Below are 26,221 nucleotides of genomic sequence, written 5' to 3'. Positions count from 1 at the left end.
TTGTTAAAGCTTCCCACGGTATAACAATCTTGTGCAAGCTCTTGAATGTTTTACAACATTAATTTGAGTACAGTCATTTATTCATGGGGGATACAGTACACACCTGATGATATTAACAAGCGATTTCTAGCAAATCCTGTTCTTTACTGTTTGATAGGAATATATGTATACATTTGTAGTAGCAATTATTAAAGATTTACTATACCAAATGTATCGACCTAATGAAATGTTGTTTTATCATATTTTGGTAATGGTATGGTAAGACAGTATGGAACACGCTGCTTTTTTTAATGATACGGAACACACCGTTTTGTTTGTTGTTGTTGTTGTTGTTTTTACTCTGTTCCAATTTGTTATGTACTCGTATTCGAATATGTAATATTTCTCTTTAAAATATGTTTTTCTTCTTTTTCAAAGCAACACAAAAGGCCACCCATTAGTCCGATATATTGGTATATAATCATCATCTAAACTAAGATATATTTAACTTTGATTAAGTATTTCATTTTGAATTTTATGCATAAAAACTTCATAACAGTAGTTGTCTGTTGACAAATGCATTCACCAGCACATCACTTTCAAAATCTGAATGATTATGAACATTTTAACAATGAAGTATAGTACATTTTCAACGTGTATGACTTTGACACTTCAACGTTGATAAAACTGCAACGTTGCATAACAAGTGTGTCATTAAATCGCGGTAATGATGTTACATTTCAGTTTTTTCATATTTCAGTTGAAATTTCTAAATGTTATTTTGTTTACTTTTCAATATTAAACTATCTTTATTTTGTAACTCAAAGTTTACTTTTTCAACAAACAAGAACATTAAATGTTGTTCTATTTTACGCAAAAATCTAGATATGTAAACTATTTTGCACAAATACTTTGTTGTTTAGGTTTATGAATAAAATATGTCAATTCTGACAAATTTTAACACTGACCAGTGACATGAAAATATGCCATTATCGTGAAATAAATGATGACGCAGAATTAGTGATGTTGAGTATACTATAATTAAATTGTCACCTAATTTAATGCTATAGTATTTTAATACATTTTGAGCTGTTAGTCCCTTACAATATGTACTGTACATGTCACTATATTTTATTTTTATCGCCATCTTATTCTATTATATATATTCTTAAATCTTAATACTTTTATACTTTTATAAACCTACTTACACTAAATTAAATTTATTTACTTCTCAGACTTGTTACATGTTAGTAAATATAGTTTACGTCTCTGTTAATGTCAGTATTTAGCTTATTAGTTAATGTTTCCCGAGACATAGATAACAGAGATGGGCAACTTCCTAGCCAGTTAAAATATCACGCGTGCCTGCTAAACTTAAAACTTGTAGCAAGTAAAACTTATTAACCAGATATCAAAATCAGTAAAATAGTACATTTTCTGACAGCTTATGCATAATTGTCTATGGCTACAGGTAAAAATATTTACAGTTCCCATGTAAATAAATGGTACATCATTTTTTAAAGAGAACTACTATAATAATTTTTGTTACAAAACTATTCATATGACAAAGTACTGGCTCAGTGGGTATGTTCTTGCCATGTTTTTCTAAGTGAAAGGCATGGAAAGTTACCAATATTTTTAACATGCAGCAATAGATAAAAGATTTACCTTTCAAATGGTATATAATATTAAAGGATCAAATGTACATCCATTAAGTTTTATCTGCTACAAAATGCCTAATTTTTAATTTTTGATAGGCATGAGTGATATTTCATTGGAGTATTATAAGAGCTGCTTATCTCTGTTATCTATGTCTCTAATGTTTGTATTCTTAACCGACTTAGAACATCTGGTATCTTAAGTATCACACATCCTATATCAAGATTTAGTGTACTGATACCTTAAATGTAACACGGGCATGCGTGTGAATTACTTCCGTAAATTTATTTACTTCCGGGAAAGTTAGGAAAGTAAAATTTAACCTGGAAAAACACTTATTTCATGTTTTATATGTATATTATTAGGTAAACAACATAAACTGAATGAAGCATAAACGAAACAGATAAAGAAATTAATGGTATTTAAATGATTACATCTTTTTTATTGCTAAAACACTTATTTTATTTTGATAAGTCACTTAGTCAGTGTTAGTCAACATGTCAATTGATGTTATATCTACTTTTTTGTGAGTTAGGGTGCCCTCTAGGTCAAAATTAGTTTGCACCACCAAATTCGCCAATCAGAAAAAGTTGGAGCCAATTGCTCCTAAGTTGGAGCCAATAATTCTGCAAGGGAGACATGCCTATCTTTGCTAAGATATGCTAGCAGTTATATATCATTATGATTACAAACACATATTTATAATATTTCATTTTATTACAGCTGCACATGTTTAATATGAAAAAGGCAAAGCCTCAAAGCGAGCTCGATGTACTTTTTACGTGAAATAGTATGAAATAATTTTTATTTCAAATGCAGTAACAAGTGCGTGTGGCGTCACATGTACTGTGTTAAATATGGCTCCGCCCCTGTCGTGAAATGAATAACAAGTTTTGAAAACGTTGATAAAACTTTGTTTATTTTATTTCACTCTTTATTTTTTCAAGCGAAATAAAGATTAGTTAAAGTGAAATTAATGTAAAAACTTAAAACGTTTGCGACATTAAAATAGCGTACTTGATTTGTTTGTTTTGCACGTGCTGTTTGGCGCTACATTGTGACGTCACGTAAACAATACTTTAAACGTCTGTACAGCGTTAACGACTGAATAAAAGATATTGGTGTTCGGATTCATTTTCTTAGTTAGACCATTTTTTCATTCTAGATAGTTTTCACAACAAAATTCGACAAAAAAATTGTTTTAATTTATCAGATTTTTCTAACAAAATGGCGCCTTCAATTTTCATTTTACATTTTCCGTTTGATATTTTATCGACAGCTTCCGTTATTCTGGTTTCCTGTCCAATTATGGTTTCCATAGACGTGCGCGGGTGACCAGTCTACACATCCGTTTTCAGTCAGAATTCCTCAGTTTTTATCGTTATCTTTAAATTCGAAAGGTTGCGATGTGTCCAATTCGGTACTTCGAACGAAAGTTTTCAAAACCATCACTTAACAGGTACTCGCGTTACCGTAAAGCTCGCTTTGCGAGCAGGCCCTTCGGGCCAGCTCGTCGAGCTCGCTATTATCTAAAATATAGACACACTATTATGTGGTTTTCAAATTCCATTTAAATAAATACACATGACAGCATAAATGTAATCAAAAACATCATGTTAAGTTAGTCATGGGAGGTCCTGTTTTCCACCATTTTGCCAGTATAGCAGTTCTTCTCACAGGCTGGACTGAGCCAAGATCTTTCCCAGCCTCTACCCGACAATCTGGTGATCTACAGATACAAAATAAAAAAAAAGCAACATTACTATAAATTGACTTCATCTAAAAATCAAGCAGAACAAAAAATGAAATAGATACTAAGTATTTTTAACAATGAAAAATATTGTTTATTTTAATAGGGTTTGCATGTGAATAGACACTTCAGCACTTTACATTGCAGTACTGTGACTTTAGAACAATCATTGGTGAAATTATTCTTTTAATTTTCATCCGATTTAATATTCAAACTGTAATTATTTTTAATCAGTTGACGAGTCAACTTACCGAAAGTTCAATGTTTGTCAACATCACGGACGAAATCTTTCACTTCTCTGTTCGTTACTAACACTTGTTGACCACACAGTCATGTCAGAGAATGAAAGACGTAAATTGTTCCATTTAACACATTGACACTTTCATCTTCACATGTTCCCGAAGTGTCACACAATTGATGACATACTTTCACATTTGGGCCGCTTATGTAATTGACGCGGCCGCTTATGACATTTAAGTGTACTAGTTGTCGGATGCTTTTATCTTACGTTGGTGCCAGTTAAATTCGCCAATTAAAGATTTTATGCGCCAGAATTAATATATTGTCGCATTTGGCGCCATTGGCGAGCGACAGCGGGAACCCTGTGAGTCAGTATAATACTTGAAGTTTGTTCATTCATAAACAGATTTTGTAATGAACCAGTAAAGTGTGTATATAACTGCTATCCTACTGTTCCCTCCCCGTTGTTCAGTGGAGATTAATGTTTTGTTTATTTGAGCCAAATATATAAAATTTGATTTACAAACTACAGACAGTTCATCCGACAGACACTTCACCTAGTTTTTTGGAGACACTTGATTTGATTGAGACACTTCACACAAACACCCCCCTCCCATTTTTATTTTGTGTGTTACATAATTTCAGTCAGTGGCGGATTCAGGCCCGGGCTTCAGGGCTGCAGCCCCCCCCCCCCAGCTCTGCCCAAAGATACATTTACCAGTTTTACTAAGATTTTTATTAAGATGAAATAATTGGTTATATGCTTTTAATAACTTTTTATGGCAGTTATATTTTTAAATAAAATTTAAATTGTACTAACCTCTTTAGTATCTAAAATGGATTCATTGATGGAAAACATTTTAATTGAATACTAGTGTTTGAAATTTTTTTGTACAATAGGAAGGCAGTATTTTAATATCACTTTACTTTGGAAAATCGTCTATTATTCAGATGAGTAAATTGATCCAGTGTTTGGATTTATTTTTATAAACAGTTGTGCATACATTGGTTAGTGTGCTGTTATTTTGTAAATGCTCACTACTAAACACCAGGGGAATTCTTTTTGAAAGACCCTGCAAACACTAACCTCTTCAAAATACAGTGTTTAAAAGGTACCATAAACAGCACTAGAAAGTCAAGGAAATAACACCATTCTCAACCTCATATTTCAAAATTTTCTCGGTCTATGGGAGGGGACACCCCTCCCAGGCCCACCCCAATTACATATATTTTTCTTAATTCCATATCATCCAAATATTTACAGAAAAACATTAGTATACTCATATATAAGAAAAGTACATTGCCAATCATAAGATGAGCTATAAACACATCAATTACAATTTTGTTAAATGAACATGATGCTGGCTCAATCTTCAATTTTCGCCTGTTGCATTATTTTTGTCAAATTCCTCCACCCATACGTCAGCCCCCCCAGGAAACCATGTTCTGTATCCGCCCCTGTCAGTAATGGTGATAAAAAAACTTTAAATGTAATCAATTAATGGTGATCATCAAAAACATTTGTCTATTCTTTTAACATTTTGGCTTGCCCGGCTGTAGACTACACATGTATATTTACAAGAAAATGAAATTTAAAAAAATAAAAAATATATAGAATTCTAAACCACAGATATATAAACAACTGATATAGGAAACTCCGAAAATAGACGAGAGTCAGATTCAGACCACAATCCTTTGCGCGCTCCGGTGATAATCCCACTATTCTCCGATTTTCACGCTATCGTTAAACTTCGGCGATATCCGTGAATTATTGCTTACTTTGCCGCGGAGAAATATTTGTGTGGAAAAGTGTGTTTTGTATGTTTTAGAATAAATAACTATTGCTTCCAGATTCATTGCTTCTTATATAAGTAAAAAATGTTTAGTCTTTTTTGTTGATGTACCTCAGGGAATTCAATATGGCGGTATTTTGGCTATTTTTACCCAGAATGCATCAAATACCGCAAAATCTTGCGACAAATGATAACTTGCGGGAACACAATTCCGCCGATACAGATTTTAACTGTGTGATGTCACAGTCTCTTCTCCATCTTATATTTAGCTCCATGTGTATACCTATCAATGAAATTTTCAGTGTCAGTTCTAGTTGGCCGCGGCCATTTACAATGTTACTCAACGATAATAGGCAGGGTATTCCGATAACGGAACAAATGTCAACTTTTCAGACTCATAATAATCGTTGAGTGTTCCAAGTGAAAACGGAAGTAGTGCATGAAATGACGAATGACACCTTTAGAACAAACAACTCCCGTTCATAGGCTTTGCCTAATTTCATACTATTGATATGAATAAGGCAAAGCCTGAAAGCTAGCTCTTGGAAAAATTATAGATCCAATACAATTTTAAGGGCTGTCATTGATGGAAAATTTTGTATCGATATATCGTGAGACAAATATCGACGATATATTGACTTTGACAGTAGATAGAATGAAAAACATTTAAATATTTTTTGGAAATTTTTGTTTAAAGTTTATATAAGCCAAGAAAACTAGAAAAAATGACTTCTTATTAAGGCAAAAATTAAGATATATTCACTAACATAAATAAAACCGTCTTAGCTTATTGATATTGCGATATTCAATGACAGCCCTACTGCCCTACAATACATTTCACTGTATGATCATATTTAGTAAACCCATCAGCAGCTGCGCACATTTTACTGCACATTTTATGATTTCAATACCCTTAGAACAGTCACCTGCACACTTTGGGCCTCACAATTCATTTCTGGAAAATGATATTTTGAACCAAACAGAAGTTGATATTGACTCGGCATCCATTTCTATTATTTTTTTGTGTCGCCTCTACGGAGTAGTGGCGACATATAGGGATCACTTCTCCGTCGTCTGTCTGTCTGTCCATCTGTCTGTCACAAAACTTGTCCGGACTACTTCTCTTAAACTACTGGTGCAATTTTATCCAAACTTTACAGGAATGATCAGTACCAAGTCTTGTTGTGCATATTTTCAGCATTTTCAGGTTCAATGATTTTTGTCAGAGTTATGGCCCTTTAATAATTTTTATTTTTAGCTCACCTGTCACAAAGTGACAGGGTGAGCTTTTGTGATCGCTTTTCGTCCGGCGTCCGTCCGTCGTCCGTCCGTAAACTTTTGCTTTAAATGACATCTCCTCATAAACCACTGAGCCAATTTCATCCAAACTTCACAGGAATGTTCCTTTGGTGGTCACCTTTAAAAATTGTTCAGAGAATTTAATTCCATGCAGAACTCTGGTTGCCATGGCAACCGAAAGAAAAATCTTTAAATATCTTCTTTTAAACAACCCTAAAAGCTAGAGCTTAGATATTTGGCATGAAACATCTTCTAATGAGTGTCTACCAAGTTTGTTCAAATAAAAGCCCTGGGGTCAAAATTGGCCCCGCCCCGGGGGGTCATTGATTTTCCCTTTATGCATATAGTAAAAACTTAAAAAAATCTTCTTTTAAAGAACCGTAAGAGCTAGAGCTAAGATATTTGGCATGGAACATCTTCTAGTGAGTGTCTACCAAGTTTGTTCAAATAAAAGCCCTGGGGTCAAAATTGGCCCCGCCCCAGGGGGTCATTGATTTTCCCTATATGCATATAGTAAAAACTTAAAAAATCTTCTTTTAATGAACTGTAAGAGCTAGAGCTTAGATATTTGGCATGAAACATCTTCTAGTGAATGTCTACCAAGTTTGTTCAAATAAAAGCCCTGGGGTCAAAATTGGCCCTGCCCTAGGGGGTCATTGATTTTCCCTATATGCATATAGTAAAAACTTAAAAAATCTTCTTTTAAAGAACCCAAAGAGCTAGAGCTAAGATATTTGGCATAAAACATCTTCTAGTGAATGTCTACCAAGTTTGTTCAAATAAAAGCCCTGGGGTCAAAATTGGCCCCGCCCTGGGGGGTCATTGATTTTCCCTATATGCATATAGTAAAAACTTAAAAAATCTTCTTTTAAAGAACCGTCACAGCTAGAGCTTAGATATTTGGCATAAAACATCTTCTAGTGAATGTCTACCAAGTTTGTTCAAATAAAAGCCCTGGGGTCAAAATTGGCCCCGCCCCAGGGGGTCATTGATTTTTCCTATATGCATATAGTAAAAACTTAAAAAATCTTCTTTTAAAGAACTGTAAGAGCTAGAGCTTAGATATTTGGCATGAAACATCTTCTAGTGAATGTCTACCAAGTTTGTTCAAATAAAAGCCCTGGGGTCCAAATTGGCCCCGCCCCAGGGGGTCATTTATTTTCCCTATATGCATATAGTAAAAACTTAAAAAATCTTCTTTTAAAGAACCGAAAGCGCTAGAGCTAAGATATTAAGCATGAAACATCTTCTAGTGAATGTCTACCAAGTTTGTTCAAATAAAAGCCTTGGGGTCTAAATTGGCCCGGCCCCGGGGGGTCATTGATTTGCCCTTAATATGCATATAGTAAAAACTTAAAAAATCTTCTTTTAAAGAACCGTCACAGCTAGAGCTTAGATATTTGGCATGAAACATCTTCTAGTGAATGTCTACCAAGTTTGTTCAAATAAAAGCCCTGGGGTCAAAATTGGCCCCGCCCCAGGGGGGTCATTGATTTTCCCTATATGCATATAGTAAAAACTTAAAAAATCTTCTTTTAAAGAACCCAAAGAGCTAGAGCTAAGATATTTAGCATGAGACATGTTCTAATGAGTGTCTACCAAGTATGTTCAAATAAAAGCCCTGGGGTCAAAACTGGCCCCGCCCCTGGGGTCATTGATTTTCCTTATATGTGTATAGCAAAAACTTAAAAATCTTCTTTGAAAAAACCCAAATAGCTAGAGTTTAGATATTAAGCATGAAACATCTTTAAGTAAATATCTGCAAAGTTTGTTCAAATAAAAGCCCAGGGGTCAAAACTGGCCCTGCCCGAGGGGTGTCATTGTTTTTAACTATATGTGTATAGTAAAAACTTAAAAAATCTTCTTTTAAAAAACCTAATGAGCTAGAACTCAGATGTTTTGCATGAAACATCTTCTTATGGGTGTCTACCAAGTCTGTTCAAATAAACAAATAAAAGCGCTTGGGTAAAAATTGGGCCGGGGGTGGGGGGTGGGGCTATATACAGGTGAGCGACCTCAGGGCCATCATGGCCCTCTTGTTAAAGTTTGTCAGGACTACTTCTATTATACCACTAATGCAATTTCAATGAAACTTTACAGGATTGATCTGTAGCTCAAGTCCTTGCGCATATTGCACGGGTTTTCCGGTTGAATGATTTTTGGCCGAGTTATGGCCCTTTGAAAAAAAAAGGTGTTTTTTTCTGTGTGTTGTCAGATACACAAAAGTTTGTCCGGACTACTCCTCATAAACTAATGGTGCAATTTCATCCAAACTTTACAGGAATGATCAGTACCAAGTATGTTTGTGCATATTGTCAGAATTTTCTAGTTCAATGATTTTTGTCCGAGTTATGGCCCTTTCATAATTTTTATTTTTAAAGTTTGTCCGGACTACTTCTCTTATACCACTAATGCAATTTCAATGAAACTTTACAGGATTGATCTGTAGCTCAAGTTCTTGCGCATATTGCAAGGGTTTTCCGGTTGAATGATTTTTGGCCGAGTTATGGCCCTTTGATAAAAAGGTGTTTTTGTCCCCTACAGGTTTAACCGGAGGGGACTTTAGGTTTACGTCCGTCTGTCAGTCCGTCCGTCCACAAAACTGGATCCAGTGATAACGCAAAAAGTACTGAAAATATTTTTATGAAACTTGATATATGGATAGATGGCAGTATGGAGATTATGCACGTCTTTTTCTTTTCTTCCTATGTTAAAAATTCTGGTTGCTATGGCAACAAATAGTCTGAAAATATGGCAAATTTAACACAAACTGGATCCAGTGATAACTCAAAAAGTACTGAAAATATTTTTATGAAACTTGAAATATGGATAGATGGCAGTCTGCAGATTATGCACATCTTTTTTTCTTTCTTCCTGTATTAAAAATTCTGGTTGCTATGGCAACAAATAGCCAGAATTTCAAGGTTTCTGATTTAAATTTTTCAGCTTTTTTACTATAAGTTCTTTATTTCTTAAGGTGTTTACTTCAAACTTTAAATATAAGTTTCTGGTCATCAACCATATCATATGTGACAAGGTTTACAACTCTAGCACAAAAATTATCAGTATTACCTCCCTTGAATTTAGATTTTTTTTTAAAGAAACCGTCTTTTTTAAATAACTTCTTTATTTCCTAATGTATCTACTTCAAACTTCATATATATGTTTCTTATTATCACTCAACATTTTTGAGAAGGTTAAATACTCTAGCAAGACTATTTCCAGAATTATGTCCCCCTTGAACTTAGATTTTTTTCGAGAAAGAAATTGGTATTTTTTACTCCTGGCAACTTCTTCATTCCTTATAGGATTTACTTTTAAATCCCACATCGTAATAATATGACAAGGTTGTTTAAACATAATTTCCTTACTAGGCAGGAAAACTTAACACATTACTGTGAAAGAGACAAACTTAGAACTCAAAAGATTTAAGTTCATTCGTGTCATTTATTCACTGGTACAATTGAAATCAGAATGTTGCTGGGGTTCTAACCGGTAGGGGACTTATGGATTGCTTGCAATACTATGATAATTGCTTGTTTTCTGTGTGTTGCCAGAAACACAAAAGCTTGTCCCCACTACTCCTCATAAACTACTGGTGCAATTTCATCCAAACTTTACAGGAATGATCAGTACCAAGTCTAGTTGTGCACTGTCTGTCTGTCTGTCCGTCTGTCACAAAACTTGAAATGAAATTGGCCATCATGAGGCGACACATGTGATCACTGATTGCTCTTGTTTATTTTATGTATAAGTTGCATATAAAGGTAATTATTTTGACTGTCAAAAAAATGCATTATACTATAATTGTATCAGTCAAAAGTTTATGTACTTGATGATTAATTCATCAAACGCACGTGAACGGCTAAGAGTCCCATTTCTAGAAACTGTAAGTTCTCAAAACTTCGCCTTTATAAGGTGATTATTGGCAAGGGGTTCCAAATGCTAGTTTTGATTGGATCTATGAGACAGGAAACCAGAAAAAGCTGTTCCCTAGCATGCTTTTGTATTGGTAAACAATAGTGTGGGTAACCTGCTGGTACTGATTCCTGGCGTGATTCAAATATAATAGAACAGGGAACCAAAGAACCTCCAATGAAGAGAGCAGGCAAACTTTTACCCATAATTTTGCTGTACTTAAGGCGAAAGTTTTAAAAAAACATCACTTGAAGATACTGGCCTTACTGTAAATTGCGTAATATTCGCTTTGAAAGGGCCTGCTCTTGGAGCTCTCTATTATAGTATTTTATATTAATATTTACTGTAGAAAAATATTGAAGATGAGGGGTAAAGAGTCTTAAAACTTAAGGGGTGAAGTGTCTAGTTCCTGATATAAAAATTAAAATACTAATGGTTAATTGTTGAGCCCAGATAAACTTTAAAGACCTCTCCAGTGGCTACTGTGGCATTTAGATGGTGATCATACATGTTTAAGTCCTGTAGGACTAACCCGGGTGTAGATTTTCCAAGGTTTTTGGCTCAAAATCCTTGGAAAAAAACCTCGGAGTATTGGAACAAGAAAATGCAAAACTTTGCTATTAAAAAAACCTTGGAAAAATAGGGAGAGGGTGAAAAACCTTGTAAAAAATTTCCGAGTTTTTTTTTTAAAAAACCTCGTAAAAAGTATGACCTCGGAGTATTGGAACGATTTCCAAGGATTTTAGAATAAAAACCTCGTAAAATATTTACCGAGGATTTTGTTTAGAAAACCTTGGAAAATGAGTGACCTCGGAGTATTGGAATGATTTCCAAGGATTTTTAAAGTGTTTCCGTGGTTTGTTTTCCAAGGTTTTTAAATGAAAACCTCGGAAAGTTTCTCACAACTGGGAATACTGTTATATTTTCGAGGATTCTTACTTAAGGGCATCAGAGAATTTTCCAAGGTTTATTTGAGCAAAAACCTTGGAAATTTCTAGAATATCCATGGAAAATCAGAAAATATAACATCCAATGAAATATTCTGAAAAGAGCAATTATATTGTCCTTTTAAGGAATTGAGAAACTTCTTTGTAATAATACAGAGCAAAAAATGATCACATGACTCACTGAAACATTTAATGTCAGTGTGAAGTAAATAGTAATGCACTACAAATGAAAAGTTAAGTTAGAAGTCTTTAATGGTAAATATTACTCAATGTTCAGTTATAATATTTTGGTATCCGGTTAAATTTTAATGTATTCAAATATCTATCTTTTGAATTCCTGTTCACTCTTCATGATTTTTAAATGTCCCTTAGTTTTTCCCTCACCATCACAGGGGTCACATGTGGATAATGCTCCAGGATACAATTCCTGAAATAAATAAAGTAAACATTTAATAAAGTACAGCCATTGAAAGAAGTTAGAAAAACAATTATATAAAATCACCACTGGGCGCTTCCCTCTCCATTGGGCGCTTCCCTCTCCATGTGGTCAGGATCAAAGACTTCAAACTACTTGCCTTACAACATTGTATTTTTGACTCCTGAAGCCAGGATGGGCTTCTTCCCTCTGAGGGAGCTATCCAGCCCAGGATTAAGGAACACCTGTGGTTATACTCAGGACAGTTCAGTATGTGTAGGCAATCAGAATTACATCATTTAATTTCTTTTTTATTAATCAATAAAAAAAATAATACATTCCTTAAACGTTTCCATAGACAAAAATATCAGTTCACTGTTGATATATATTGTTTTAAAAAATCAGCACTTTTGTGAAAAGAAATACATCTTTTGAGTGATCCAAAACTGCTTGACTTACAAGTTGTTCAAGACCATTGATTAAAATGAAGGCTTTAATATTTTCAAATGACCTTTTCTGTAGTTACTTTTAAATATTGGTCTACTGTTTTGAAATAGTGAATTTAATTTTTTTCATGTTGATTTCTTATTTTCCTTCATCAGTACTTAGTGTCAGGATTTCAAGAAAACTTTGGTAAGCAGTGTGACAATTCTGCGATGTTTAGAAAAGAAACAATGTCTGTTACTATTATTTTAGATAGTGTCATACTGGATGTTACAACCTAAAGCACTCTAAAAATATTGCAAAAAATAACGCTTTTCATAAGGTGATTCCCATTGCCTTACACTAATTGTATCTGTCTGCTCAAAGTGACATCTGTATCAATAAAGCTGGAGAGTCATCATGTAACATTAACAGCATTTCCAACAAAGTATCAATAAAAAAATCAGTTCCAGAAACCTTCATTCATTCAAATTTCAAATTGAAACTTTCAAAACCTAGTTTTAAAACAAAAACATACTGTAGTATATTCCTTGAAGCCTTTCCTGGTCTACAGTTGGCTTAATCGATGCCTGGATGCCAATGATATACTATGATATTTAAAAACACAGCAAAGCTGGATTGCCATCTTCTTGTAGTTTGGAACAGTCTTGCAAACTTGCTTTTAAGCTGACTCTGTAATTAAAAATTTGTAGATTCAAATATAATAGATGAAAGATGAATTTGAGTTTATAAATAATGTCGTCATAGTTTCATGCACTCATCTTGTTCAATACAATCATAGACAAAAATAACATTAATACTCTTAAAATATCCTCTAAACAATTGTATTTAAACTTAGCTTACATTTAGGTTAAAAATATAGATCTAAAATAGTTTGTATTTAATACTTATTTGAAAAAAAACAACAACAACAGATTTTATGCATAAATGTATCTAAAATTATTTACCTGAACCTTTTTACTATCATGTTTCTTTTGTTTATCTTCCTGTACCAGGTCATTGATCTTTAGGTTCAATTACAACAACCAAACATTTCCTGAATCTTGTCACACTTAGATAAATGTTTTCTTTGAAAATTCCAAAATATGCTCCCTAACATTTAAAACAAGATATGTCCAAAATTGCTTAAAATAAATCCAGGTTTGCACTACTTCCAACTATAACCACTTGACCCATTAATGTCTGAGATTCAAATTTTTCAACAGTATAACTGAAGGGGCAATCATAATGTGAAACAGGGGTGATCCCAAAATATCAAAGCCATCATCATTTTATTTTTACATTAATTTTATTGAAGGTACAAATATATCAAATGATAAATAAAAGTAAAACTTGAAAATTATAAGAGAGTCACAGTTGCAGTGTCATTTTAGACTGTTTTGGATTGTATAAAAACCCAGCCTCCCCCTGAATAATCACATGGAACAATCTGGTCTATCCCAGAATGCTCAATGAGAAGATTGATCATGCATAGATTATAAGAGGGAACCACCTGGGGTGCCATTAGTTTTATCTGATCAGTGTGTTATATTCTGTGTGTGAAAACTTAGTGGATGCAGTATTTATTTATCTTAATTATAAGAAAGTATCAAGCATACATATTTTACACATTATTTGTACATAATTATATATTAAAAGGACAATTGATAACTATTTATGTTTATTGTACACATAATTAATGGCAGAGTAAATTGTAATGTATGTCACAGACTTGCTTAGTAGAATATACTATACTATTTTATATGGCATAAAAACATATATTAAAGATTAATAGCATTCTTATTTCAGTGTTGCTTACAGGCTGTCAAGAAACCTTAAGTTAAGTCTATATATAGAAAGAAACTGCAGGAAAAATACTGATGCATTTAGAAACTAATAGACATAAACACTGATTGTTTCTTTTTGTATAATTATAAGTTTTGCTCTTTTATCTATTCTTAAAAATGGAGAAGATATCTAGTAACAATAATTATAAATAATATAAAAAAAATATGAAAATAAAAAAAAATAAAATTTTCAAGTCTTTCTGATCATCAGTTATTTGAATAATCTTTATCTTATTATGATTAGTTACAATACCTTTATAGCCATTAATAAAAGGTATTTTATGGCAACAAGGAATTTACATTTTATTTAACTTTTCCATGTTTTCACACTTAAATTTTTTTAATTGATTCCTCCCACAAAAATGGCTTCAGAAGATTAAAGTACAAATTTATTGAAAAGGAATTACTAAAAATTGATTCCCTGGACCAAATCTCTCCTTTCCATGCTGTTGGACAATAATGTTTGCTCTGACCATGGATTAAGAAATATCCATTGGCAATCTACAGTTGGGTTGTTATCTTAGTTTGCTTTAACTGTTGATTATTGCTTTTGATGCCCATTATAAGTTAAATCATGATTATGTCTTAACATTTTCCGATATGAAATTTAGTTAAGTTCAATTATCTGAGGTCATTTCCAAGATAAATATTGGCAAAGTGTTTCCAACAAATTTTACGTAAATTTTCTAAGTTCTTTTCCGAGCAAAAAAATGACAAAGTTCTTATTTCCAAGCTTTTTCCGAGCTGATTTTTGGCAGAGTGTTTAATTCCGAGATAGTTTCCAAGGTTTTCTTTATTTCCAAGGATTTTTATACAAAAACCTTGGATAAAGTTTCCAAGGTTTTAAAAAAAACTCGGAATTAAGAAAAAACCTTGTAAAACTGGTTTATTTCCAAGGTTTTTGAAGCAGTTTCCATGGTTTTTTTCATAAACCTCGGAAAATCTACACCCGGGAAAGGACTTTGTTTAAGCCACACATGTTTGAACTGTCAGCTAACAGATATACTGAATTATCTAGCTGTGCATTTTTTGTTGAATTAAATTATACAATGTATATACAAAGTTAAGTAACAGGCAACAGTTACCTGACAAGTATACAGTATATGTTCTTATGTATGTAACTATGAATTATAATACTATACATTATATTATACTATACTATACAATTATGGATTTATTCTGGCTTTATGGATGCTAATCTTTAATCTTTATCATCAGGAAGGTTGCTTTGTAATTACTGATATTCAGATTTTACCATATTAGTACATCATTTAAACACCCCAGCTTTACCAAGCTGCCAGACCCTTAAATGACCCCAAATATAAATTCATCCTGTTGATTGTAGGGGCTCCTTGATGTACCAAATCACTAATGAAAAAGTAGCCATCCCCATAGAAGGTTATCTCACCGCTTTAGGGAGAGCCTCTTGGTATGCCCTCATGCTGAGGATGAGATATAGCTTAGGTTTACCCCATCCCAGAATAACTATTACAACATCTCATTCTTTCCAAGAAGAGTTTTCCACATTGAGCATAATTGACCATAACAGATTGCCAGATGACTTCAACTTTTAACAAACCCATACATAATATGTCAGCTAAACTCACACATAATTATTACTTAAGGTTTGTACATTGGATATCTGAATTTCCATTCAAAGTAAGCAAACACAAAACATTTGATGGGTAATGGTTAAACTAATGTTAATCTTGAATTACATGTGTTTAGTGTTAAACATGAAGTCTAACTGTCTTCACATTCATATAAAACAACCAAAATTCATTGAGAATAATATGGTATTTTCTTGTTAACTGCAAAATATTATTATTATCATCTGTAAGGGTCAGGCTGTCATTAATAATTTGATACATGCTTGTATCTTAGATACAGTTTCAGGAAATTGGCTCCAATATGTTTCAAGATGCTCTTAAAATTGATACATGCAAAGCTGTGACAAGTGGTTTTAAACATTTTCAACTCTATGTGACCCCTGAACTCACTGTTATACATGCATATTATAATGTGGTATAGAAACTCACTTGCTTAGAGAAACACTAGCCATAAATGGATGTAGTAAATTAATATATATTTTATGAAATATTTCAGGTGTGTACATTGTGTAGAGGTCAGGATGAAAGATGGCTGATAGAACAAGGGATATGCTGAGAGACAATTGGACAACATTGCCATATTTTCATGATCATTTTAAGTCAGTAGATGATGTAAGTCATAACTTAATTATTTACTATTGTTAATTAAATATTATCCTTCCTAATTGAATTATAAAGCCATATTTAAATAGTGAACCATTTTTGGCTATTATAGATATCCTATATTACAAACAAGGCACAGTGTTTTCTATTTTTGCAAGAAAGGTTAAAGTTAAAATACATGTATATATAGGCTCTTGAGATGTGCATCAGATGTAGCAGGTGATTGTAATTGATAGTGCTTGTAATTGTCAGATAGACTTGGTACAGTGATTTCATTTATTTATGGACAGGATTGTATTGTACATATGAGTCTTATACATGTACATCTATGTGTAAAATGATCTAGCAATCTGGATAAAAAAAACTGAAAAAAAAGGAGAAAAATTGTGTTGGAATCCAGAGATATTTGAAATACTTGTAACTTCCATTAGGTTATCACAGTAATGATTTATTGAATTACATTAGGATGTAAACTACATACACATACATGTAACAACATTCTTCAATAAGCCAGGTGGATATCTTACCATCTTGATAAATAAAGCATCCCTGTGAGACTTCAACACACAGCATTTAAAGCAGTATATTTAATTCGAAACTTTTACAAATCGGTATTGGAGACCTGCATACATGGATGTTTTGTTATTTAATTCAAATTAACTAAAATATCTAAAGGTGCTGAGAATATATTCTTAACTTCTTGACATACTATACAACTAATTTGTAACTGAATAAACCCAACATGTTGTTTTTCATTGTTTACAAGCTTGTATTAATATGGTACTTATTTAGAATATTCTTTATTGTTTAGGTTTCTCATTTTATAAAGAAGAAGTCTAAGGGTAAATCTGGATCATTCTTACTGCGACCTAGCAACAGAAATAGAGACCTCCTCACTGCCTCTGTTTTGTATGTATAGCCTTATTTTTGTCCTTGTTTTATAACCTTAGTACGATTTTTAGCTCGACTATTCAAAGAATAAGGAGTACCGGTACCTCGAGCATCGGCGTAACCACTTATGTTAAAGTTTGTGTACCAACTCAAATATTTTTAAAATCCATTGACATATGGCTTTGAAATTTTGCACACTTATACACCATCATAATCTCAACTTGTTTACAGGAGGAAAATACTGTATACAATATTATGCCCTACATTGTATTACTACCAAGCACTGAGAAAAGTCGAGCACGCTGTCCTACTGACAGCTCTTGTTAAATATTAGTTGGAGTAACAGTTTTTAAAATACTAAATACAAATGTATTAGAAAATAGAGTTTAATCATAATATGTTAATTGTTATTTGCAAGACGAGTTTCTTAATGATGCTGCCTCCATTTTACTTACACTTTTATAGGTGCTGAAATAACTAATAGAAAGAGCATCTAAACAGAAGGCCATCTTATTTGTACGAGGGGGCATAGCATTCTTCTCATAAGATTTGATAGTTGTTGAAATTATATCTGAATTTGGTTTATCTTGATATAGTTCGGTGATAACCAATAGGCCCACATGAACACCTAGTCATGGAGTACATATTGAAATTAAAGATTGAAATAAATCCACAACAGATTTAAAATTAAAACAAATTGATCAATATAAGAGGGTAGTGATCAAACATTATGTATAAAAGAGAGGACCTATATGTAACATTCTTCACTCTTTAATCTGTAGTAGATAGTTCTGTAACATCACTTAGACACACATACATGTGGTGTCCATCTCAACAACATTAAAGATGCAGGTTTGTTTAAAGTATTTTGATGATTTTGGAAAATGAGCCTGTTTTAAAAAAAGTACTGTTAATTTTTGGTAAAATGCATCCCTTTTTGGTTTGAATGTATATTACAATTATTGAGAATGATATTTTCATAGCTATGTTGTAATAGAAACTTTTATAGTGTCTTTTATATATATTTTTTTAACAGAGTACCAGATAAAAGTGTACGGCATACCCACATCCAGATAGAGTTTGATGCTTCCCGGGGCTGTTGGAAGTACTTCCTTGTTGTCGAAAAGAAGTTTGACAGCGTTGATCAGCTAATTGATTATTATAAGCAAAACCCTGTGAAAAATTTAGAAAATGTGAACAATGTGTATTTTCTGAATCCTATTTATAGATCTGATGTTAATGCCAATTTATATACGGAACAAAATGGGTCAAGTAGTGGCAGATTTCAATCAAATCGCACAAATAGTTTGTCAAGTTTGAGTATAAGTAGTAGAACATCTGAGCGATCATTTGACAGCTTAAAGGGTATTCCTCCACCATTACCTGTTCGACCATTGAACCGAACTCAGAGTACGGACTCTAGTAGTGGCACCTGGGGTTCAAACAGTTCACATGTTAATACTTTACCTAATAATGACATAGGCAATAGACCACCATTACCACTTCCTGAAGCACCAGAGAAGAAAGAGGATGGTGGAGCGTATGGTTACTCAAGAGCTCGAGACGTTTCTGAAGATATTTCAGAAAAACTTAAAGATGTTTTAAAATCTAGTGAACGATGTGAATGTGGCATTCCTAGAAATTTGGCAGAGTTACCTATGGGCTGGACGGTGCATTTAAGTAAAGACCCGTTAACTCGGGGAAAACTTTTCTATCAGAGCGAAGATGGAGTAACATCATGGCAACTCCCCCAGCAAGTTGAGATGCAGCTTAATAAGGTTCACATATCAAATTTAAGGCAAATTGACCAGAATTGGAATGTTCGACGTCAGAGTGGAACCTCTCTAAATAGAGTTTGAATTTGTGGTTATGAAAAATCTGTGATGTATACATGTAATATATCAATCTTGAGCTGTACCATAGTATAAGATCTATTATGATAACAATCAAGTTATTTATAATGCCAGGAAGATGTACGTATTCATTGAACAGCTATTTGATTCCTATGTAAGTGCAAAGAATGAGGTTTCAAATAACAACATTTTATATGATAAATTTATTCAAGTAATCAGTAATCATTGAGTGAAAAACAAAAGAAAATGTATGCCATGTGTGGCATTTTTTTTAAATTCAGGTGAATAATTACATAGAAAACCATAAATAAAAAAGACAACAATGTTTTATTTTTTAATCAAATTATAGCCAGTAATGTTTTTTGTATTGGCCAACTTCTATCAAAATATAGGTTAAAATTCTTAGGATATCAAATCAGTCACATGAAGATTGTTGAAATACATGCAGCATCTGAATTTTGTTATGAAGCTTATAGTTAGTTATCATTTCATGTGATCATTTTTTGAACCTGTTCAGTAAATTTAGAATAAATGTCTCTTGTCAGTTAATTTTATATTTACTATTTAAATAACAGCATTAATGATCTTTTAAACAGTCATGTATGTATATGTTAACCTGTAAAATTTTGGATAATGAGGGAGTGCTCAGGTTATTAAGGCTTCTGACATGACAATAAAGATCGAAATTGATCATATTGATATTTGCCACGTCATGACAAACCAACATAATGGGTTTGCAACCAGCATGGATCCAGACCAGCCTGCGCATCCGCACACTCTGATCAGGATCCATGCTGTTCGCTATCAGTTTCTCTACTTGTTGTAGGGTTTGTAAGCGAACAGCATGGATCCTGATCAGACTGGTCTGGATCCATGCTTGTCGCAAACCCATTATGTTTATTTTGTCATGATGTGGCTCAGTTATGAATTATAAACAAAGTAACAGTAGGGTAAATTGGCGGTTCAAATAATCTGTGTATGTGTAATACTTGTATAAATTCTAAACATTTAACCTCTTGATGGAGTGACAATTTTGATTAAAAAATATTAAAATTGATTTAACAAATTGCTTACAACTTAACTCAAGGTATAATTATAAAGTAAACATGTTAAAATAATTTTGTAAGAGAAGTTTGCTTAGAACTGAACATGTATGCTTACTTCCCCCTAGGTGCTTTATTCATTATTACAGCTTGTTTTAGTCGATAATAAATAGCAGCTTTCTTACATTTTATCATAGTGTTAAAACATTTAACTTTGATAGCAATTTATTTATTTAAACACCATATAAAAGGATTTCTGCTTTGTAGTAGTCATGATTTATGTAGCTAACAGTCATTGAAGGATTTTTATTTAAAATAAAAATGATGAAACACATTTAGGCACTTAATTGCCATTCTCAAGTCATGTTGTCTTGATGTGGTATAAGGGTTAGTATGTAGTTCATTTTTTTGATTTTATCATATTTCATGAAAACATACCGGTTATTTCTACCTTTAACCTGATTGAACGGGATGTAGTTAGACTTTGCCACAATTTAATGAAATTCCAGGTCAGACTGAACTTTCTGTGCAGTTTGACTAGGCACTTGATACTGTTGCTGGCCCAATTTTTGTGCTTGATATTTAAGTCCCTTTAACATCTCTTCAATTTTGAATGAACTCTCACCAGGCAAAACTATTTCACACATATAGCAGATTAAGGGTTAAGCAAGCAAATGGTGGATGGAGTAACTCTGATATAGTAAGATTGTTTATATTGATGTTGTTTATAATCACTTTGTTGTCATTAAATGTTGCTGAAACTTGCTCAAATATTCTGTATATTTGTCAGTATTTTTTCTGCTTACATGCACTTTAAGTAGGAAACTGTATAAAAAAATACTGTCAAAAGTTATACTTACAATTTTATTGAACAAGATCTACGTTAAAGTGATATTATGCTCATTTTTCCATTGTCAAGGTGAGCAGACTTGACCATATACACCATGTATTTCAAAAATTGACTTTTATTATGGTGACTGACCAACTGTTGATATTGAAAAATGTGTAGGATAAAATATAAATATGTTAAAAATATAAAAAGGTTGCCCCACTCCTTTTGTAAATTGAACATAACAGGTGAATAATGATAGGGAAATTTCCATAGGCCATGTGAATTATTTATAGTTCATTCGAAGAAAGTTATAAAATTGAAAGAAATTATGGCACAACATTAACTTATCTTGACTTTCAACTGTTCACTCACTATATACACTTGGATGGGCATAATGTCACTTTAAATGAATAGAACAACTGTAAGGTATTTAACTTGCTACCAAATGAATTTTAGTTAGAATCTAATCTAATAAATGTTTTCCTTGTTGACACTTGTATAAGTTAGTCAATGAAACAGATAAAAAAGTAATTATAGACACATTTTGCCTCAGAAATTCATATTATTTTCATTCACATGGAAAACTGTAATAAGATACCAAAAATAAACAGTTTTTGAGAAATGAAAATGTTACCATTTCTGAGGCATAATGGGCCTTAATGTAAGCAGGGTCTTTCTATTTTAAAGACCCTGATGTAAGACATAAGAACTTGATTCACAGCTTATATTAATATGTATCAACTAACAATCTATTTCAGCTATTTCATATTGTGAGATATTTATTTTAAAAAACATTTTGGTAAATTGATAAAAAATGAGATTTCAGCGTAACAACCTTTTATTTCATGCTTTCCAGTGTTTTATTGTAATATATCAGATGATTATATTCTGATAAACCACTAGTGGAATTTATAGAATATAATTTTCACTGTAGCCAGACTATATCTGAATGCCGATGAAAAGAGAATCATAACAAAATGGAATAACAGGCAGAAATAAAAACTGTCATGCGTAAATTTTGTTTCTTTAGGAAAAGAAAGTCGATGTCACCATACATTATGTTAAAAATGTAACAAAATTAGAGAAATTTAACAGAACTATATTTCAAAATTGATGATGTGACGTCATGATGTGATGACGTCACAAAGCAGAATGCGCGACGTTACGCGGCAAAATCAGTAAAAAATACATAAAATCACTTAGAAAGCATGAAATAAAAAGAAAATTTATTTGTTTTACATATAAGATTGAAATATATTTCATTCGTGAACACCAGCTATTATATTTTCACTCGTGGCTACGCCACTCGTGAAAATATTGCATCTGGTGTTCACTCAGTGAAATTATATTTCAATCTTACATGCAAAACAAACAAATATCCTCTATGTATTTGTGAACTACATTTTTATTTACAAAAAATCCTAAAATTGTATTTTTGTATTGGTTGCTACTAATTTTGATCTAATACAGTTTGACTATGTGAATTTTGTATTATTTGTGATTGATATGGAAAAGTTGACAATTACTTGTGGAAAAACTGGACAATGCAGGCATGAATCTGGTACAGTAACTGGCAGCTAGTACACAATTGAGCCACGCCATGACAAAACCAACGTAATGCATTTGCGACCAGCATGGATCTAGACCAGCCTGGACATACGCGCAATCTGATCAGGATCCATGCTGTTTGCTTACAAACCCTTTACCAAGTAGAGAAACTGACAGCAAACAGCATAGATCCTGCGCGGATTCGCAGGTTGGTCTGGATCCACCCATTATGTTGGTTTTGTCATGGCACGGCTATTATATATTACTGACACACTGTAATAAAGTATGTTGCTACTTTATGGCCTGCGGTGTCTTCACCAACATTCAGTTTAGAGATATGTCTGTGCAGGAATTGAACACTTTCCGTACATGTCTCAAAATTGTATATACTTTATTTATTTGTTTGTTTTCATGCACTATAGTATATATATACATGTATATTCACACTATACTTGTATCCTCTTGTTTTTCCTTGGCATAAAAAATATGGTAAAATTGTACAAAAATTTAATTGTCTTGTATGCTAACAACTTACACAGTCACGTTAAGGTGTTTCTTGGAATGAATTTTTTTTTTATGCCATGATCAGCCCCAATTTCAATCATCATGGCATAATTATAGAAATTTTGAATTTTATTTGTGCATACAAAATAAGTTATTTTGGTAAAAATTATTTACATTTTTAACTTTTTATTTTTGACCTTTAATTAAAAGAATTTTTTAACCATTTGATGCAGGTCTGGGGATCAATTACTTGTGTGCAAAATTTCAGATCATTTGCTCACTCTGTTTCATCACAATAATTGTTTAATTGTGACCAAAATATTCCAAAAATTAACACTTTTAAACACATTCAGCGGAGTTCCTGTTAGCTTACCATGATAGGTAGTTACTGAAAGTAGTATGAACTCCTACAGACAAGGTTAGACTTTATGGTTTTGAGCAATGTTCTGTGATTTCTCAAAAAGTGTGCTTAAAATTATTTCTCAGGGAAGCGGTATCGTCAGGATATCAGTTTTTTTTTGTTTTTTGTTTTTTTTCTATGAAAGCGGAAGCTTTATTTAAGGCCAATTAAGCCTCAGAAATCTTTTCATTTTTTTTTGTTCTTTAAAACAGGCAAATATGTGTTTGATAATATTTTGATAATAGATTTAGAGCAAGTTAGGTACTAAGTTAAAATGGTGCTTAGAACAAAGTATTGCTGACTTTCTTATCAAGGTACATGTAGTAAAATGTAAACAAAGTGGTATTTTGACTTCCATACAAAAAAAACTATGATAAATAGCAATAACTTACATAATTACCAAAAGCGCAATACAAGCAAAAGATGTATAGGCAATGAGTAACATTTCAGAATCTATAACAGCACACCATTGAAAAATAAAAATAATTTTGGGGGTTTAATGGGCCTTTAAGTAAATGTTGTTAAGGAACATTTCCGATTTTTACCCTGACTGTTATTAATATTTCCTGATTGTCCTACATGTATATAGTTTTTGAACCTATGACTTTTAGATAAATCTGTTTCCCCCAAACCTTTACCAGTCTTCATCCATTATGTTACATGTTCTGCCTTTCCACCCGTATACGAATGTAAATTAAAAGTTGACTCGGTTTTTGAGAATTTAACCTTTTGCTTAATACCTTATATGGACCTTAAATTATGGACTTGTAAATCTTGACAGAACCATTTATCATATTTAGGAAAATTTCAAAATAAGAACAGACTGAATAGGGATGGTGCAGACCATAAGTACATGGCTTATTTGGTCCAAACTGGTTACATGGGTAAATTCATTTGCTGCCATCAGGCTAAGGTTAAAAAGGGATTGGAAAGCTTTTGAAAAAAAAAAATCATATTGGAAATTTTTCAATATGAAACAAAATTAAGCAATGGGCAAATTTCTCTTTTACACAGTCTATAGGAAAAGACTTGGTATGTCCAAAAATAGATGAATTTTTCCACAAAACTTTTTTTGTTTTTTCTTGTTTTGAAGTTAACATAAATTAATCTCTTAATGTTTAAGTTGTAATGCATCTAGTATAGTATATGGCATTGTTGGCTCTTCCAGAATTTTAAGATTCATTGAAATATTTCTGGTTAACGATGTACATACGATGTTTGTAGTTCTTTAGTGAACTGTTAAAGTGATGCTGTAAATTAATTACAAGTTACTTTATAGATTGGTTTTTAATTACCGACAGAGAAATTAGAATGTAGAATGTTATAATTGAACTGTTTCACACAGGCCTGTAGCCAGAGTTTATTGTGACACTGTAGTAACTTGTACCTTGGTTTTGACCCAATGATTTGTGCAGTGGACAAGTTAGTATAAGCAGATTATTTCGCGTGTCAAAAAGTAAGCAAATTCAAAATTCCAGACATTTCGCATGATGAAATATTCACGAATCATACAAGAGTAGATTTTAACGACAGGTTGGTTGATAATTTCGCTATTGGAAATTTCAGGGATTTTCATCAATTTTCGAAATTCGTCAGTATTTCCGTGGGGCTTTGTTAACCACTTATACAGTACTTCACTTGTAAGCTCTAACTGTCCATTCTTAATGTAAGGGATTTCACTATGAAAAATTAAATTATGAAGGACATCTTAGCTTATTTCTGGTGGCACTTCTTGTAATCAGAACTGAAGGTGAAGGTCCCGCGAAATTGCAGCAGTGTTGAATATAAAATTCACACTTGCATTAAATTGTTTGCATATATTAATTAGATGATTGATTATTATTGTATATGATATAGTATAGCTCTTCGCTTACTAGATTTCTTGTCAAAATATACCTGTATTCAAGTGCTAAATTTATTATTGTTAAGTTTATCATTTTTTCACCAATAAATACATATTTTTGCACGCTTGCTGTATGGAGAATTTTGTTTGTTCAATAATAAAGTACATTGTATAATGAACTTATTATTCATAATGAACTTCTGTTTAAATCATTCCAGCATTATTAAAAATATTTGCATGCTTAAACAAAATACTCAAACTAACCAATTTCTTACTTTTTTCTGTAAAATAAAAGTGACTAAACAATTAGTTGTGACTAAAGATGGTTTGAAGCTGATGTTTTTAACTTTTTTTCTTCATTCTAAAATGTGATTTGATTCTAAGGAATAATATGTTATAGCTTATACAATGTACATGATGATAAGAAATGAGCAACAAACAACATGTTTAATGTGGATAAATATTCAGTTATGTTTGCTGAATTTATTGATGCACCAGTAGTTAAAAAGCTATTTTATTGCCAGTCATATTTATGCAATGCCATGTCAAAAAGTACTTGTCTAAGACATTTATAAAATGAACGGAATGCCATAAACTTGCTGTAACAATGTTGTTTTTCTAATACTGGTGTAGATTTGTTTGTTTCATAAGAATTGTGTTGAAGATATTGATTGTATAATACTCAACGTGTGATAACTTAAGTTTTGCGTTTTATTTGTTTAAACTTTTCTTAAACAATTTTTATTTAGAATCATTTATATGTATTTTAATGTTTATGAGATATGGCATCCAACCTTTCTGGCCATATATTATATTTTGCACAT

At 32.4% G+C, this 26,221-nt stretch overlaps 1 protein-coding gene across 1 annotated transcript; it reads left to right on the top strand.

Moving 5' to 3' along the window:
• Nucleotides 1–1,899: 1,899 nt before the first annotated feature.
• LOC132755313 (uncharacterized) lies at nucleotides 1,900–21,424 on the top strand. The gene is made up of 4 exons (XM_060746164.1): nucleotides 1,900–2,056; nucleotides 16,377–16,492; nucleotides 17,295–17,392; nucleotides 18,411–21,424. Exons 2-4 carry the CDS (start codon nucleotides 16,409–16,411, stop codon nucleotides 19,231–19,233), a joined length of 1,005 nt encoding a protein of 334 aa, XP_060602147.1. The 5' UTR covers nucleotides 1,900–2,056; nucleotides 16,377–16,408; the 3' UTR covers nucleotides 19,234–21,424.
• The last annotated feature ends 4,797 nt before the right edge of the window (nucleotides 21,425–26,221 follow it).

Source organism: Ruditapes philippinarum, unplaced genomic scaffold (assembly GCF_026571515.1).
Source record: "Ruditapes philippinarum isolate M1 unplaced genomic scaffold, ASM2657151v2 ctg2557_1_1_1_1, whole genome shotgun sequence".
In the NCBI taxonomy this organism is placed as follows: Eukaryota; Metazoa; Mollusca; class Bivalvia; order Venerida; family Veneridae; genus Ruditapes; species Ruditapes philippinarum.
Note: the sequence above shows the minus strand (reverse complement) of the source record. Positions and strands in the feature narration are given on the sequence as shown.

Bases quoted from the DNA above. Each gene is read 5' to 3' on its own strand.
- LOC132755313 (XM_060746164.1), top strand. From the start codon at position 16,409: ATGGCTGATAGAACAAGGGATATGCTGAGAGACAATTGGACAACATTG. The intron at 16,493-17,294 runs GTAAGTCATAAC...TTTATTGTTTAG, and splicing joins ATTTTAAGTCAGTAGATGAT to GTTTCTCATTTTATAAAGAA. The intron at 17,393-18,410 runs GTATGTATAGCC...TTTTTTTAACAG, and splicing joins CTCCTCACTGCCTCTGTTTT to AGTACCAGATAAAAGTGTAC.